This window comes from Bufo bufo, chromosome 3 (assembly GCF_905171765.1).
Source record: "Bufo bufo chromosome 3, aBufBuf1.1, whole genome shotgun sequence".
NCBI classification, from domain to species: Eukaryota; Metazoa; Chordata; class Amphibia; order Anura; family Bufonidae; genus Bufo; species Bufo bufo.
Genome location: NC_053391.1, coordinates 542,902,455 through 542,921,851, shown reverse-complemented (window position 1 = coordinate 542,921,851; position 19,397 = coordinate 542,902,455). Strand labels below are relative to the sequence as shown.

At 43.1% G+C, this 19,397-nt stretch overlaps 1 protein-coding gene across 8 annotated transcripts in view; it reads left to right on the top strand.

Moving 5' to 3' along the window:
* ELF1 (E74 like ETS transcription factor 1) overlaps positions 1-19,397 on the top strand; it is a 108,916-nt gene that overhangs the window by 72,645 nt on the left and 16,874 nt on the right. For 4 of the 8 annotated variants that reach the window (XM_040425391.1, XM_040425390.1, XM_040425389.1 and 1 more), the window contains 2 exons: positions 5,962-6,262; positions 9,320-9,376. In XM_040425391.1, coding sequence (XP_040281325.1) covers positions 6,191-6,262; positions 9,320-9,376 — 129 coding nt within the window. In that variant the 5' untranslated portion in view covers positions 5,962-6,190. Of the gene's footprint in view, positions 1-5,546; positions 5,656-5,772; positions 5,874-5,961; positions 6,263-9,319; positions 9,377-19,397 lie in introns of those variants that run through there. The other 4 variants (XM_040425392.1, XM_040425396.1, XM_040425394.1 and 1 more) reach the window with 4 other exon arrangements.

The window sequence follows — 19,397 nt, the reverse complement described above, 5'->3', positions numbered from 1 at the left end:
ACATCTTACTCCAGCGCAAGGAGATCAAGACAGGCATATGGGAGTTCCAGTCTTGATAAATGTCCCTGTATGGGGGAAAAAACACCACAAAAACATGACAAACTGGTGGTAATAAAAAAAAAAACACCAGTGCAAATTTGTGTGTAAGGTCAGTTATGGCTCATGACATCTTGAAGGTTATATGTAGAGGTAATAGCACAATGTGCATTTTCTCCAACACTCTGATCCCAGAGAGGTTTATCTTTTTTTAGGGTACTTTCACACTAGCGTTTTTGTTTTCCGGTATGGAGTTCTGTCCTAGGGGCTCAATACCGGAAAAAAAACTGATCAGTTTTATCCTAATGCATTCTGAATGGAGAGCATTCGGTTCAGGATGCATCAGTTCAGTCCCTCTTACGTTTTTTGGCCGGCGAAAATACCGCAGCATGCTGCAGTTTTCTCTCCGGCCAAAAATCCTGAACACTTGCCGGAATACCGGATCCGGCATTAATTTCCATTGAAATGCATTAATGGCGGAACCGACCCCAAGTGTTCAGGCAAAACGGATCTGTTCTTTCCGTCCACGCATGCGCAGACCATTAAAATTGTGAAAAAAAATAAATACCGGATCCGTTTTTCCAGATGACAACCGGAAAGACGGATCCAGTATTGCAATGCATTTGTGAGACGGATCAGCATCAGGATTAATACATTAATATTTAGATACTAAATATTTCCTTAAAATCAACCCCAACTCCCACCCCTTTGCGATGTGTCTCCCATCCCGACCCAAAAAAGATGGTACGGGGATAGTGAGAAGGTTGAGGCAGGAAAAATTTTAAATTCCATTCTCCCCATATCTTAAACCATTTAACCTTTTTGTTTATATGAGATGATTTCATACCTTTTAATCTTATTACCGAGATTTAACCATGTATTCATACTTGGAGTATTAGGTGAGAACCAAGCCCGTGCTATCAGAAGCCTTGCCAAGAACATTATTTTAACCAAAAGAAACCAGAAAGTGGTGATCTCATTCACGGTAGAGTCTTGGATCTTGAATGATCTTACTAAGGTTGGGTGCCATAAGTACAAACTGATTCTTTTGGCCATCAATGTCCTTAATCCAAAAAGCCATTTTTTTTAATGTGCATTGGAGGTATCCCAACTCTCCCTCAAAGGCAGATGTCAGGGGAAGACTTGGGCATGTTTCAACATGCCCGACCCTTTTTTCTTATGCATTCCCTTCTCTCTATTGATCACACATACGATCGATTGCCCTGAGCATCCATATGTATAGGGGTTGTTGGCTAAAACAAGAGGTCGGCCAACAGCTATCTAAGGCCACTTTCACACTGGCGTTTTGGCTTTCCGTTTGTGAGATCGATCATGGGCTCTCACAAGCGGTCCTAAACGGATCAGTTTGCCCTAATGCATTCTGAATGGAAAATGATCCGCTCAGAATGCATCAGTTCAGTCTCCATTCCGCTTTGGAGACGGACACCAAAACGCTGCTTGCAGCGTTTTGGTGTCCGTCTGATGAAACTGAGCCAAACGGATCCGTCCTGGCACACAATGTAAGTCAATGGGGACGGATCCGTTTTCACTGACAGTCTGGCACAATAGAAAACTGATCCGTCCTCCATTGACTTTCAATGGTGTTTAAGGCGGATCCGATCCGTCTTGGCTATGTTAAAGATAATACAAACGGATCTGTTCTGAACGGATGCAGACGGTTGTATTATCTGAACGTCCATGACAGATCCGCATAAAACGTCAGTGGGAAAGTAGCCTAACACTGGGACAGAAATGCAGTTTTTTTCGCCTGGATTTGTGGGCAGTGTACTAAAGTAGCAGCAATGCAGATGAGACTGTAAAGGGGTTGTGCAGTGGTGAGGGTCCTTTACCCGGCACCCCCGCCAATCAGTTGTTCGACGGGGTTGTGGCGCTTGTGCCAGCACTGTGTCCTGTTCAAAGTTTAACTGCATGGCATCTCGCGTTTAGCGGTGGTGCAGTGTGATTACAACTGCTCATCTCATTGAAGTGAAAACGCAGAAGCCAGTGCAGAGATCAGATGATGGTCGAAGACCTGGAACTAACAATTACCACTGGAGAAGCAGGTGTTTAGGCACATATGTCTCCCTCTGGATAGGTCATCAGTACCCCCCGCTCAGGGCTGTGGAGTCGGAGGCAATATTTGGTACCTGGAGTCGAGTCGGCAAAAAATGAACCGACTCCGACTCCTACTAGATTTAAATTGGAATAAAAAAATAAAGCAAGTTTAAATGTCCCAATTCACAAAAAGTTATAATTAATTACTGTCTTTCGCCCTAGAAGACGCACCTGCCCATAAGACGCACCTATGTTTTTGAGGCGGAAAATAAGAAAAAAAATATTTTGAACCAAAAGGTGTGCTTTTGGTGGGTTTTGAACTAATGGTGGTCTGTGGGTGACACTATTATGGGGGCATCTGTGGGTGGCACTGTTATGGGGGCATCTGTAGGTGGCACTGTTATGGGGGCACAGATTTCCCCCATAACAGTGTCCCTGTGTAGTGAATGGGGGCCGGCATCTGTTTCTGTAATGGCAGCGGGGCCCGGTGCCTGCTTCATTCATAAAGTGGGCGGCGCAGGCGCGTGACGTAGTGAGCTACGCTACGAGCGCCCACCCGGCCTCCTGACTGCCAAGAAATGAGTAGTAAGTAGTACAGTGCTAGATTTAAGATGATTGGAATACTTTAACAATACCCACAAGTTAGATATGATTACCGTATACTACAGTGAGCGGGGCCCGGTGTAGTAGAATACAGTGACTGCACCGGGCCCCGCTGCCATTACAGAAACAGATGCCGGCCCCCAGCCCCTCCTCCCTCTCAGCCTATTCACCGGACGGTCGGAGCATTCGCCCCCATAAGATGCACTTCTATTTTTCCCCCACTTTTGCGAAAAATACGGTACTTCTCTACTGTAAGAATAAAGGCCAATGCATGCAGTGCGTCACGTTACCGCAAAACGAACACGTTAAGTGACCATGAAGAAGCACGCTTTTCATATGCTTCACTATATGGCACGCAACGCACAGTTAAGGAGCGGCAATACTTATACTTTCCATTGTGTTGTGTTCCTCTGTTACAGGGAACGCAACGCCCATGGTTAACCTAGCCTCTCACTGATAACTGATTAAGTAAATATGTTTTTTGCAGGACTAGACACTTGTATAAGTGAAGGGAATGGATGGTCAATAGTTCAAGACTGAAGCTGTAAACCATTTGAAAAACTGCTGTCATTCAGCTAAGGCTATAAAACCTTGTAAACTAAACATGACTATGTTAGACTAAACATGACTATGGGATTCTACTAGGGAAATCATGTTTTAAAATAAATGCCCCTTCCTGGATCCCCCCACTGCCCTATCTTCAGCAGAAGATCAGCACACAAAGGAGAAGGCAGCGGCTCCTAGCCAGTAGTTCTGTTGTAATGACATGTATGTTGCCTTTCTTTCCTTCAAGGAATGTATAAAATACATTTGCATATTAAATACAGAAGAGTCGGAGTCGGAAGTTCCAAAAACTGAGGAGTCGGAGACGGAGCATTTATCTACCGACTCCACAGCCCTGCCCCCGCTGATCAGCAGTTGGAGAGGGCACCAGCGCTCACAGTACATTGTACGGGTGCTGTGCTTGTTATTGCAGCCCAGCCCCATTTACTTCAGTAGTGCTGCGGCCTTCTCTGAGCTTTTCCTAGGCCGCGTGACATCACGTGAGGTGAAGCTCAGTCCTATTGAAGTGAATGGGACTGAGCCGTGATACCAAGCACAGCTGCCATACAATGTACCGCCCTGTGCTTGGTGAGCCGAGTGAAGGCCGCAGTGCTACTGCAAGCTGGTGACTTCTCAAATAGCTGGTGATAAACTCCCACTGATCAGGTACTGATGACCTATCCAAAGGATAGGGCATCGGTGTAAGACTCCTGGAAAACCCCTTTAATGACTATCCATAATATAAGGATTAATACAAAAAGACTGCATATTAACATGCTTTATTCATACCAGTACCACCAAGTGTGAATGGGGAATTTACTTTTACTAGAGTAGATATATTTACTTTAGTGCTTCTAATTTGAATATATATTCTGGGCTGGACCAGATGTAATAGAGTCCTAAACAGCGGATTAGTTATGCAGCAATATGGAAGAGATGCGACAAGCATCTCAATGTAACGAGTCTCTCTTTCTCTCTTTCTTTCTCTCTCGGGAACTAGAAGGTCCATGATTTCAATTCATCCCAAGCTCTGCAGCATTTTTTTGCCCATATAGCCTAGCCCAGGGATGGGCAAACTGCGGCTCTCCAGCTGTTGTAAAACTACAAATCCCATCATGCCCTGCTGTAGGCAGACTGGACATGATGGGGTTTGTAGTTTTACAACAGCTGGAGAGCCGCAGTTTGCCCATCCCTGGTAGCCTATTATTAAATAATAATATACAGGCTTTTGTGTATACCTATTGTAGTTTTTGTGCCAGAGAGGATGGAGTCTCAATACAATGCTTTTTCTGTGCTCTGAGTCTTTTCTAAGGCCTGTAAGTGATAGATTAGTGACATAGAACTTGGGTCTGTGTATGCCATGTGATGCAGATTCTGCAGTGTGAAGCTGCATAACAAAGAAATACACTGGAGATTCTGCACACAGCACCCACAGATATTATAGAAAATAATTGAGATCCAAAGCAGATAATCATTGTAGTGACTTGCCTATTATACCACAGCACCCCATGTCCTTTCATGACATACAGAGAAACAATGAAGGTGGATCTTGGTAGGAAGAGGGAAGTGTCTGAGAGGTGCCAGGAGGGATTTAGTAGATAATGATGTAATCCTGTATTTCACAGAAAGTCACCCACACTGGGGAGACTGACCTCCTGTCTGCTGTGGTAGTCAGACTGTGAAACACATGATACAGGTATTACTTAATTTCCTTTGTGATGACACTGTTTTAGCAGCATGAGGCACTTTGTGATTAGCTTATTTTCAGGGATCTGTTCTACAAAAATAGGATTGTCCATAGAAAAGTGTCTTGCCCCCTAAACCCAACAATGTGTTTCATATAACTGATTGAAACATCTAAAAATACATGCATGGATTTATATCTCCTTCTGTGGACATGGTTTCCATTTTAGACTACAGAAAAAAGCCGCAAGAAATGGATGGGCCCCCATTGGATGGTCGCAAGTGGGAGATATGTGATAAGACTGCATGTGTTGGATGAGACAAACCTACATCATGCTCTCATTTTCAAAGTTTAATTAAGTGAAACGTTTCTGTACATATGTGTGTACGGAGCCCCAGCCCCTGATATTAGTCAAGGGTTAACACTTTGCCCTCTAGGCCAGCTGTGGCCCCCATATTAGCAGTAGCAGAGCGAATCCTGTCATACTCGGCTGTAGTACAGCTGTTTCCATTCTACCCCTCTGTCTTCAGCTTTGTCTGGGGTGGAGTGGTTGTGGTGTGCAGATCTTTGCATGTTCTCTTTTGCCGTGACGTGGTCATCACTGTTTCCTTCCTGTAGTTCACAAGCTTGTTCTTCTGATAAGCATAGCTATAATGTAGACCAGAGCTGCTTAATGTCAGAGGAGAAATGAAGGGAATGCATCTATATTACGCGGTTTGTGCGCATTATTTTATGTGAGAGTTTATTTTTATTCTTTTATCTGATTTTTCATTCTGCTGCTGTACCACATAGAATAGCTTTGTACTTGTTCTGTTGTGAGCAATAACCCTTTCCTTGTACAAGGGGTAACAGAAGTCTGTCTGTAGATCACAGCAGGTAGAATAGGATTGATGCCGTTTTGTTTTTTGCGCTGGGTTATCTTGGTTGACCAATATATCTTGTCATGACAAGTGTAAGTTAATATATTGACATTACTTTCTGCATTTGGTCTTCTAGAGTTTAAAAAAGTTTAAATTTTTTTTTTATTTTCCATTTTGCAGGTCCTGATATCCCTATGCTAAAAACTGCTTAAGAAAATCTGTCATTTTACTGCTGAAGGAAAACCAACCTCCTGGAAATTGATCTTCAGAACGATTTGTTTGAATGACTGAACTTCAAGGAGCACTTTAGAGGCCTGGATTTGCCTGTGCGCTTGTTTCATTCCATAAGAGAAACCTACAGAGCGTTCTGTACTTCTCATGAAGAGTGGTAGGAGGGGGGTGCACTAGGATGGCTACCGCCGTGCAACCAAATGAGTTGGTGTTCGAGTTTGCAAGCAATGTCATGGCCGATGAGCACCAGGTAGGTAGCTCCATTGTGGGACTTATATTCAGCAGTGTTCTCCATTCACACAAGGTTCACAGTGAAGGTCTATGTGAATAAAATGTTATAGATGCATGTATAAAGCTACTACACTGAAACATGAAGCGCAAATACATTACAGTATATTTTGTGGCTTGGCTAGGCTTTATGGATGGTAGAAAGTCTAAATTGATATAAGAACACATTGGTTGAATGGTTGGTGTTTTGAGAAATTGGTTCAGATTTTGGATAGATTTTAAGAGGATTACAATTATGTACACGCCACAAGTTTATAGGAAAATTTGGACAACTTTACAAAAGATGATCGTTTGTATGTTCACTTTTAAGTAGTAGTAAACTATTTTATCATTGGTTCTTTTGGGCTTTTACACTGGGTAATTACTGTTATAGCTGTCAGTTGTACAAATCATATCGATGGATAGCCTCAGTAAGATACATGTAACATACAAAAGTATTATACATCACAATAAAGTATATATCAGTTTACCATTGACTATGCCATAAGCTATGTATAAAATGTGATACAGTACAGCACCAATGAGACTAGAGGAACCAAGGGAAAATCAGGTCAACCAAACCAATGGTCAGGGAACTCCAGGTGCGCTTTAAAGGGGTGAACTATTGGGGTATGGTAGGCAATGAACCTTCAAAGCATTTCTTAATGGAGAGTTGGTTAAGCATCCTAGTGGTGGCACCAAGCGGGACAGTGTGAGGCTGTGTCACATGGGCAAAGAAGGGTGGGAGCTACATAAATGTTATTGCCAAGGTGGGCATTCCAAAGAGGTGCAGCAGGTCATTTATGTTACTGGGAGTTCAAGGAACAAGCTTTTAAAATATAATCTGACAAGCTGACTGTTATCTCTCTGTACTCTTGCTTAAACATGCATGCTCAGATCAGACAAGCATACATGTTTATGCCACCGGGAAAGGAGTATAGGCAGCTGTTGGATGCTTCTATCTGCATATTGCTCTGCCAGCGGACATTGGGAACAGTTAGGCCGTACTCATATATGTTATCTAATGTACAGTACAGACCAAAAGTTTGGACACACCTTGTCATTCACAGAGTTTTCTTTATTTTCATGACTATGAAAATTGTAGATTTACACTGAAGGCATCAAAACTATGAATTAACACATGTGGAATTATATACATAACAAACAAGTGTGAAACAACTGAAAATGTCATATTCTAGGTTCTTCAAAGTAGCCTTTTGCTTTGATTACTGCTTTGCACACTCTTGGCATTCTCTTGATGAGCTTCAAGAGGTAGTCCCCTGAAATGGTTTTCACTTCACAGGTGTGCCCTGTCAGGTTTATTAAGTGGGATTTCTTGCCTTACAAATGACTGTTGGAAGACCAATGGGGTTGGGACCATCAGTTGCGTTGAGGAGCAGTCAGGTGGATACACAGCTGATAGTCCTACTGAATAGACTGTTAGAATTTGTATTATGGCAAGAAAAAAGCAGCTAAGTAAAGAAAAACAAGTGGCCATCATTACTTTAAGAAATGAAGGTCAGTCAGTCAGCCGAAAAATTGGGAAAACTTTGAAAGTAAGGGCTATTTGACCATGAAGGAGAGTGATGGGGTGCTGCGCCAGATGACCTGGCCTCCACAGTCACCGGACCTGAACCCAATCGAGATGGTTTGGGGTGAGCTGGACCGCAGAGTGAAGGCAAAAGGGCCAACAAGTGCTAAGCATCTCTGGGAACTCCTTCAAGACTGTTGGAAGACCATTTCAGGGGACTACCTCTTGAAGCTCATCAAGAGAATGCCAAGAGTGTGCAAAGCAGTAATCAAAGCAAAAGGTGGCTACTTTGAAGAATCTAGAATATGACATATTTTCAGTTGTTTCACACTTGTTTGTTATGTATATAATTCCACATGTGTTAATTCATAGTTTTGATGCCTTCATAGTCATGAAAATAAAGAAAACTCTTTGAATGAGAAGGTGTGTCCAAACTTTTGGTCTGTACTGTATATGGCCAGGTTTAGCTTCAGGTCAAGCTGGAAGACGGGCACTAATGTGTCTTATAGAAATCTTTTGGATCTCCTTTGCACAAGAGAACAGTTCCAAGTCTCAGTTGATTGTTTCTGGTTATGTTTGTCAGGAAAGCAGGATTTTATACATGAGGAAGGCTATGAAGTTGTCAAATGTCCTGCACATAGTTTACCACCTCACATGATGTGATGCCTAGGTGACAATGGTGGTCATACTCATGATTATAACATTTAATGACTGGACCGGAAAGGCAACTATTAGACAGCGACATGCACACTATAATAACTATTAGAAATCCAATCCATGACTCGGATTCAGAACACTTATCATTCTAGAGTTAAAGTTTTGGCCAAAATTCTTCACATAATACAAAATCTCTTTTTGTGTATGACACTTCTCAGTTCAATCAAACTGTACAGTGGATATCAACTGGAAATTCGGGGCCCATACACATGGTAATGCAGATTGTACATAACCTGTATGGTGACCTATGGAGGTCTTACAGGTCCGTATTACAGACCTGTAGGTAGGTACTTTGCATGTAAAATCAGATGCATAGACTGCAGCCCACCGCAGGGTATACATCACTTATTACAAATCTGTACAACATGAATCTGTAATATAGCCATGTGCTTATTCAGGCTTTATAAAAGTAGTATTTTTACCTGCGAAAAAAAGGATAGCTAGTCCCCAGCTGTAAAGTGCTGCGCTAATACGTGATACCAATCACTGGCTGCAGCAATCATGTGGCGTACTTGTATTATGATTGGTGCTGAGCTGTCATGTGACCGCAGCAGCCAGTGTAATTGTAGATGACCGTGTACTGATGGCACTGAATCGGCTGGAGATTAGAAAACAAGTATGAGCCTTAGGCTTCAGGCACACAACTGTATTTTTTTTTTAATCTGTGTATTTTTTTTGTGGCTAGCACAATGACCCATTAATTTCTATGGAGGCAGGCACACGTCCGTTTTTTGCAGATCCGTGTGGCTGTTCCACACATTATAACATGTCCTATTCTCGTCTGTATTGTAGATGAGAACATTCCTTTCTGTTGGTGGGAGTGAGAAAAATATGGAATATACATGGAAGGTATTTGTATTTTGCAGATCTATTTGTGGACCGAAAAACGGACTTGATTGTACAAGATGCCTTGAATACTTGAATTTTTCCCTTTCTTTTGAGATTGATTGTGACATGCGTTTGGATCTCAGGGCTTGGCAGCTGTTAGTGATGAGCGAAGCGGGCTTCCGATGCTACATCTGAAGTTGTTTCTTTCAAAACTTCGGATTAATACTGTACAGAGATCTGTCTCCGTACAGTATTAGAATATATGGCCTCCGATGAGCCGAAGTAAGTTATTCGCGAAGTCGCGCGTGACTTTGTCGAGTTACTTCGCTAGTTGATTTAAAACTTGAAACTGAACTCTGCTTCGCTTCCGAGGTACCAGTTGGAACTGAAGCCGAGTTCGGTTTCAACTTTTTAAAGTGGTTTTCCACTTTAAAAATCAATTACCGAAGTTATTGAACGAAGTTGCGCGCGACTTCGCCATTAACTGACATCGGCGCCCATACATTTTAACAGATCCCCATACAGTATTATTCCAAAGTTTTGAACGAAGCGACTTAGCCCGCTTCGCTCATCTCTAGCAGGCAACATTTGGTTACTTAAAAATCATGCGACTCTCATTTGACTTGCAGGTCCATCAGCATAGCCTGTTACTGGACAATTAGCACATAGTCCTCGATTACCCACCAAATCCATGTTCATCCATGATCCTTTAATTTTGAAAAGTCTGTTATCAGTCATAGTGCTCCAGCCTGCAATACCAAACCAGCTGCTAGATGTAAAATGTAATACCTTACTGTGTATTTATGGCTTCATATTGGAAATGTTAAAATTCAGTCCCTGAGAGCTGTAGAGAGTCTTTATAGCAGTCCCTGTGGACATGTGTGACTGTAACGTTCCACAAGATCACTTCTTGAAAACTAAACGCTTGCCTTGTGATATATGTGCACATCTAGTTCTCCTTCTGGTTTAACCTATTTGTAGATATGAAAGTACTGAGCTGTCAGCCATCAATTTAGCAAATCTGACCTGTGGTCAGAACCATGAGACTTATGCAGAAAAGCTGCATACTTCTTAAATAATTTTTTTCTTTTTAAATTGTTGTACTATTATCTAGGCCCCCTAGTTGGCAGGAATGTGACTAGGTAGGCAATTCAGATGTCTGCACACAAATGAACAAGGGAGACACCTTCTAAAGATGTTTTCACTGTAAACAGATAAAGCTGTGACTGATCCGTCCTGTGACCAAGGGCAATATGTAATCTGTACCTGTAGACACACCCAAGACCCTGTACCAAAACCCCCGCCATTATTGCTGAGCCTTTGTTGTCCTGCGGCACTCGGGTGATTAGCTGACGTCATCCATCAGTGGACTGATCCTGACGTGTCTAATGAGTTACTGGTCTTACTGGTCTGTGCAAAGGATTGCCAAGTTGTCTACATTTTTCAATAGAGGGGATCTTGCAGCATATACCGCACAATATAATTCTTATTTTACTAGGCCTCTTTTACATGCAGTTTTGTGCACTTTTTTGGCTTGTAAACTTATTTATGTACTTATTTTTGGTGTCCTTTTTTTATTTTTGTGTGTGTATGTGTGTGTGTATATATATATATATATATATATAATATACAGTACAGGCCAAAAGTTTGGACACACCTTCTCATTCAAAGAGTTTTCTTTATTTTCATGACTATGAAGGCATCAAAACTATGAATTAACACATGTGGAATTATATACATAACAAACAAGTGTGAAACAACTGAAAATATGTCACCTTTTGCTTTGATTACTGCTTTGCACACTCTTGGCATTCTCTTGATGAGCTTCAAGAGGTAGTCCCCTGAAATGGTCTTCCAACAGTCTTGAAGGAGTTCCCAGAGATGCTTAGCACTTGTTGGCCCTTTTGCCTTCACTCTGCGGTCCAGCTCACCCCAAACCATCTCGATTGGGTTCAGGTCCGCTGACTGTGGAGGCCAGGTCATCTGGCGCAGCAACCCATCACTCTCCTTCATGGTCAAATAGCCCTTACTTTCAAAGTTTTCCCAATTTTTCGGCTGACTGACTGACCTTAATTTCTTAAAGTAATGATGGCCACTCGTTTTTCTTTACTTAGCTGCTTTTTTCTTGCCATAATACAATTCTAACATTCTATTCAGTAGGACTATCAGCTGTGTATCCACCTGACTTCTCCTTAACGCAACTGACGGTCCCAACCCCATTTGTAAGGCAAGAAATCCCACTTATTAAACCTGACAGGGCACACCTGTGAAGTGAAAACCATTTCAGGGGACTACCTCTTGAAGCTCATCAAGAGAATGCCAAGAGTGTGCAAAGCAGTAATCAAAGCAAAAGGTGGCTGCTTTGAAGAACCTAGAATTAGACATATTTTCAGTTGTTTCACACTTGTTTGTTATGTATATAATTCCACATGGTTTTGATGTCTTCAGTGTGAATCTATAATTTTCATAGTCATGAAAATAAAGAAAACTCTTTGAATTAGAAGGTGTGTCCAAACTTTTGGTCTGTACTGTATATATATATATAATTTATTTATTTTTTCATGAAGAGAAACATTTGCTAGTAGCCCATGTCCATCCTCCTCTACTTTTAACAAGATGCAGACTCAAAGATATGGGTGCACAGCGCTAAAGCCAGCCATACTCACGGAAATCCGGTTCTGTCTCTCTCTGTAACACTGTTTGCGCTGGCGTGCAAGCTTTGTTGACTGGCTGCTCCTCTGTTCTGACTTGCTGCTCCCAGGAATCATTTTTGGGGAGGGAGGAATACAATCAATGTTACCACACATAGTGGTAGTCACATTGAGGAGGTGAAGGGGAACAGGTAGGTAACCTTGGCTCTGTGGGAGCCCAGGGGAGAAGGAGCTTTTGACCTCCAAAACTGCATCATGAAAGGTGCGGCTGGACCTTTAGGCTACATGCACACGAACGTTGTTTGTTTCCGTGTCCGTTACGTTTTTTTTTTTTTGCGGATAGGATGCGGATCCATTCATTTCAGTGGGTCTGCAAAAAATGCGGACAGCAGACCGTGTGCTGTCCGCATCAGTATGTCCGTTCCGTAGCCCCGCAAAAAAAATAGAACATGTCCTATTCTTGTCCGTTTTAGGCATTGTTACAATGGATCCGCAAAAAAAAAAAAAAAAAACGGATGTCATACGGTCGTGTGCATGTAGCCTTATAGTTATGACTGGGTCTGTGACAGTAACAGCTCCTTTCTTCTCTGGATGCACAATATTTTCACCCTGCATTTGGCTTCAGGACTTGTGGGGCAGCAGCGGCACCTGGAAGAGAAAGGACCCATAGGGGTGACAATGCTGGTGCAGTTTTGCTTATTAGTTTTGATTTGCATGATAAAAATCAATAAAGAAACAATAGCCGATAAAAACCATAGATGGATCGCAGGGAGGAATTGAGATCTGAACACCAAATGTGTTTGAGAATGTAGGTCGGACACACCTCACTCAATAAATGCAGGGATTCTATACATGGCTTCCTGCCTTTGTGTCCAATTTCATATTCATCTGCCCCCATTTGTTCTGACCTGTAGTATGGAGCCGCAGGGCCTTTATGTGCCACCCTATAGTGCTCCGAACATGCAGTATGGCAGATTTCTTCTCCACTAGAAGCAATACTTTTGGAGGAGAATATCTAAGCTGTTTTCACACCTCCGTTCCAGACATTTGCCGGAGATTGCCTTCAGTTTGGAGATGTTTTGTGCTGAGCGGGATGTTCTGGGCGGCTAGTCCAACATGCCCACTGAGATTTCACTGCTGTGTTCACACCTAGACAATATCCGGATTTAGAGAGAGTCTGGTTGCGGTTGTTTGCATTCACACAGCTCCTCCGAAAAAAACTGTATACCACTTTATGAAATCTGAGGCCCATGGACATACATTTAGGTTAGGTTCACATCTGCAGCAGCGGTGTGGGCAGGAGCCTCTGTTGCAGATTCTGGCTAAAAGAAAAAGGATGAAATACCACTGCAAGCATTATTTCATGTATCCGAATGCAGGTATTTATGCCGGATAGCCAGCAGACGCCATTATTGTAAATGGGATCTGTCGCACACTGGCAGTGTTTCTATGTCAGAACCAAATACCAGAGTTCAGCTACAGATTTGAACTTAAAGGGGTTGTCCACTTTTTTAATATTGATGAACTTTTCTCAGCATAGGTCATCAATATAAGATCGTCAGGCGACCGACTGCCGACACCCCTGCCAATCAGCTGTTTGAAGAGAACGCAGCTCTTGTACGAGCGTTTCCTTCTCTTCCTGTTTACCAGCACTCCATCGACACTGCAGCAGTAAAGCAGTATAATTACAGCAAGTCTTGGATAAAGACAGTGAGCAGGTAAACGGAGAAGAGAACACAGCGCTTGTACCGAGTGCTGATAGTCGGGGGTGCTGGGTGCTGGAACCCGTTGATCTGATATTGATGACCTATCCTGAGAATCGACACCACAAAAGCAGACAAGCTTGTCCTGTGCACCTCTTTGGGTGCTGCTTTCTTAAGTTCCTGAACAATAAGGAGCCGTAACATGTGCATGTGACCTTGTAAAGGAATTCTTTTCATCCTGTGAGTAAACGGTATATTCACACTAAGGCCTCTTGCACACAAATTTTTTTTTTTTTGCGTTCCATATACGGACCGTATACAGAACCATTCATTTCAATTGATCCGCAAACTCCGTATGCCTTCCATTTCCGTTCCGTTCAAAGATAGAACATGTCCTATTTTTGTCCGCATAACGGACAAGGATAGTGCTGTTCTATCAGGGGCCAGCTGTTCCGTTCCGCAAAAAACGGAATGAACACGGACGTCATCCGTATTTTGCGGACAGAAGCCATATGGTTGTGTGCAAGAGGCCTAAGGCCTCCTGCAAGGACGTGTGCAGCCCGCAAAATGCGGGCCACAATGCACGACCGTGGGGCAGCCGCAGCGGATCGTGGACCCATTCACTTTAATGGGTCCGCGATCCGCCCGTTCCGCAAAAAGATAGGACATGTTCTATCTTTTTGCGGAACGGAAGTACGGGACGAAACCCCAACGAAAGCACTCCGCAGTGCTTCCGTGGGTTTCCGTTCAGTGCTTCTGTTCTGCACCATTCCGCATCTCCGGATTTGCGGACCCATTGAAGTGAATAGGTCCGCAACGGCGGAATGCCCGCGCAACGGCGCCCGTGTATTGCGGATCCGCAAATGCGGTCCGTGATACGGCAACGGGCAGCACACGTTCGTGTGCAGGAGGCCTAGTGTTTGATCACCACCTGTGTTCACGTGTGAATATACTGATACATCATATCCGCATGAAAGTTGTGCAGGTCTGAACGCTGTGGCCGCCATCTTTCTGAAGGTGTGCTGCAGTGTTTGTTGCGATTCGCTGGACAGCGGAGAAAACTCTAAGCCGAGCTGTATCTTGGATCTTTCTGGCGCCCTTGTTAGCATTCCACATACTCAGCATTATGAAGTCAGCATAGTTTTCTAGTTTTTTTCTTTTCTCCAGAACAGAGTTTTGTACTCCTGCCAAGCCAGTCATCTGTTTTCAACTTTGTGTCCTTGGTGATACTATTGTTCCAAGCATACGGCAGGACTCCAGTCTCTTCCTCCAGCTTGGGTGTCTGCGAGGTGCCATTCTGGCCTCAAAATAATAATAATTGGAACTGAAATCTACTAGTTCTCCATAGGACAGATGTAGAAGCCAAAAATAACTTTTTAAGGCCCCATGGATACGGGCGTATCGGTTTTGCAGTCCACAAATCTTACTAAATACAGATACTGTCCATGTTGCATCCACATTTTTTGCGGACCAATGGGTCAGCGTTTTGCGTTTTGCGGACAAGTATAGGACATGTTCTATCTTTTTGCAAATTGGACATACGGATGCAGAAAGCAGTACTATTTGCTGGAATTGACCCCAGTGCGCATGATCCAAGTGCTGCAGTACAGAGCAGATAATCATTTAAAAAAAGTAGTGCTCACTCTGAGCCTTGAGGATATGTTCACGCAAAGGGAAACTGTTGCTGAAAACAGAGGTTTTATGCTGCAAAATCTGACATCAAAACACCAATAGCTTTCCATTGACTTCAATGGGAAAAAAACACATTTTTTTCCGCCGTGAAGTTGAGATCAGCTTCTGAAATGGCATGTTACCTCTTAGAAGTGGATTGGTAGTGGATTTTTTTTAATTGAAGTCAATGGGGAAGCAGATAAAAACGCTGGCGGTTATTCCAGTCAAGGTCTGGATAAGAAGAATGGTAGCAAAACCTCTTCTAAATCCTCTTTCAAATGCCCTTCTAAAACTTGCAATACTCCTCTAAATCCTCCTTCAATTTTGAAATCTTTCACCAAAAATGACGGGTTTTCAGCTAGTAATCTGCTAATGATTTTTCTGCTGCAGATCTTTCCGTGTAAACTTGGCCTAAAAGAATTGTCCTTTTGCCTACCTTTTTTTTTAAACCTTTCTATACACCCCTGCTCCATTATGACTCCCTGGCTCTCTTTATAAGTTTTCGGGTCTCAGTCTGTCAACTTCCACATGGACGGGGTCACATGTGCCTCTGCAGCCAATAACTGGCTTCAGTGATTATGTTTTCTCAAGAGTCACGTCCCTGCTGGGTCACCTGCCACTTGGGGACACATCACCAGAACAGAGCCATGGGGAGCCGGGGAGTATTGTTTTTCGGGATTTGTCTTTACAGTTGAAATTGACATTACCTTCATTGTGCGGGACGGTGCGATTATAGTGATACCAAATGTATGCAGTGCGACTGACATAAAAAAAAAATAAGATTTCAAAAAAATTAGCTTGTCACCATATTTTGAAACCCTTAACTTTTTTTTTTTTTTTTTTTTTTACATTTCGATATTCAGACCTATGAAGGTTATGGAATTTTTTTTATTGGAAGGTATGCTTTTCTTGCATAGCTCTTATAGGAAATTGTTGTGTGGTTGTTACATGTTATGATCGTAGTAGGGCTGCTGTAAACGATTATTTTAGAAATCGATTAGTCTATCGAATATTTTTTACGATTAATCGAGTACTCTAATAACAAAAAACAAATTAAAAGAAAGTTTTTCTTTATTAAAAACTCATTAGCACCCCCCCCCCCCAGTGCCACCAGCTTGCCCACAGATTCCTAGTCACCAACGTTATATATCTGTAAAAAAAAACAACATCTCTATATACATGTTAAATCTGTCAGTGTATCACATACCACACATTATACTCTCAATACTTTCCATAATGCAACAGTTCTCTGAGAGGTCACATTCCTGAAGAGACGCAGCGCAGCATTATTATGATCCCCGTCATATATATTACAGTACATACTGTACCAGCAGTGACTGGGAGACATTACAAGGACATGGTGTAGGAGGTCTCATTATAGGGGAACTCTCCAGTCAGTATAGGGGATCCTGGACACTGGGGCGCCCCTGTCTACATGACATATAGAGCAATAATTTCCATATATATTATTGGGGAACGGGCTGGGGGACCCTATGGCAATCATATACAGGGCCCTCTGTCTACATGACATATAAAGCAATAATATAATTTTGCTGGGGCTCCAATGGCAATCTAACACAGGGGCCCCTGTGTACATGACATAATATATTTTCCATATAGTTTTCAGGGGCCCCTAGAATGCAGGATGTGAAATATAAAGAAATAATTTGCATACATTTATTTGGGGACCCCTAACATTAAACAGGGAGTCCCCCAGTCCCTGTGGAATGTAAACCAGTTTGCACACCAGTACATTGGGGGGAGCTGGGGACCCCACAGCTGACATGATCCAGGGGCTCCCCCCAGTCTATGCGGAACCTAATGCACGGTCTCAGGGGACACCTTGTGTACATTGGGGCCCCTGCAGGTGAGGGCCCCCATGATCCAGTGCGCACATATAAAACGGCCAAGGACTCACCAGTCGGTGCAGGGGTCATCTACCACCAGCAGGATACAGGACTTCCTCCCTGGGCCCACAGCACTCTGCTCCCCCCAGACCCGCTGAGTCCGCCGTCTGTTTGACCACATTGGTGATGGAAGAGAAGAAGCCCCCTGCCACCTGCGCCCCACTCTCCCTCATCCTGTCCGACGTGGGGGATGCTGGGGGGCTCAGGGCGCTGCAGGTCGGTCATGTAGCCATTGGGGAGGTTGGCGATGAAGCTGCTGTCCGACAGCCGGTGGGTGCAGCGTGGTATGGGCCAGCGGGTGACCACGGAGTGGTGAGTAATAGCAAGCGCTTCACTCCCGCTCCATGGTCACATGACACAAACTAATACTCGAGGATTTTTTTTTTGTGTCGAATTACTCAATTCAATCGAGTAATCGTTTCAGCCCTAGATCGTAGTGATGACAACCACTCAGTGAGTCTACTATGCTGTTCTATACAGACAAAAAAAACATATGCCATCTCATACAGGTCTGGTATATACTAAAAGGACTCCTTTTTGACATATGACAGGTAAATGGTGCCCTATTGATACTTTTGGAGTATACAGATGGAGCTTATCCAGTGCATATGCTGAATATAGTTTCCAAATGTAATGTGAACAGAGCTTAAAAAGCACATTGAGGGTATCTCACCATTTTCGTAAAGGGGGTTGTCTACTGCTTTACTATTATCCCCAGGATAGGCCATCAGGGTCTGATGGGCAGGGGTCCTACATCCTGCGTCCCTTCCTGACCCGCTGTTTCAGAGCAGCTGTGGCCCATTCACATCAATGGGAGCAGCTCTGTGCACTGTACTGTGCCGCTACTCTGGAACAGCTGATTGCAGGCGTAAAGGAGCGGACAGCCCCTAGAAGCAAACATGGCTCTGGCACTCACAAAAACTTCATGCTGATTGGCTGGAGTTGTAATTCTTACCAGGTCTTACCATATTCTTGTAAATTGTACAAAGGGTTTTTAATTTTCCTAGGGAGTTGTATTATTGCATTCTATTACTGCTTGATCATCAATGGATTATTGTGAAATGCTTCCTCCACCCTGGAACATCATTCCCATGTGTTGTCTTGTGTGTGCTATTAATGTGAAGAACTACAGTCAGTAAGTTGGTCAAGACACTATATGACGGTACCAGCCTGAGTGCTCATTCACACGACCATATGGTTGCCGTGCCCGTGTTGACTTGAATGGGTCCGCAATCTGAAAAAGATAGGACATGTCCTGTCTTTTGTGGGGCAGAGGCACGGATCAGAAGACGTTATCTGGGTATATCATTATTTGCATAACTGGCGTTGAGTTTATTAGGAGTGACTCCACAACTTGGGGTAGAATTTAATTTGGCTGAAGTTTTGGGCAATTAAAAAAAAAAATGACTAAAAGTCAAGTTTTAGGATGGTTCTACTTCAGAGACTATACTACTAATTTGAAGTCACCGTTCCTACTTCCTTACACAGCAAACTTTGTAAAACTGCTTTTCAGACATATCCTGTAATCCACTATATAAAATGTCTTTAATAACATGGGCTGCATCATTTCACATAAACAAATTATGTGAGTGGGCTAATGTTATATTTGTGAGGTTGTGAAAATATAGGTTTTTAGGTACCATCTATCCCATATGTAACTTACACAGGTTTGTGTTCTGGTTGACTGCGGGTCCTTTACTGGAGTCGGATGCAACAAGATGCCTATGCAAAATAATTTTACAGGGGTAGTCCTGCTAAACAAAAAGTTCCTTTAATGTCCAGGAAATTAAAATTGAGTACACATGCCTTGTGTGATGTCCCTCTAATAAGCACCTTACCTTGTCTGATGTCCCTCTGAGCACCTTACCTTGTCTGATGTCCCTCTATGAGCACCTTACCTTGTGTGATGTCCCTCTAATAAGCACCTTACCTTGTGTGATGTCCCTCTATGAGCGCCTTACCTTGTGTGATGTCCCTCTATGAGCGCCTTACCTTGTGTGATGTCCCTCTATGAGCGCCTTACCTTGTGTGATGTCCCTCTATGAGCGCCTTACCTTGTGTGATGTCCCTCTATAAGCACCTTACCTTGTCTGATGTCCCTCTATGAGCA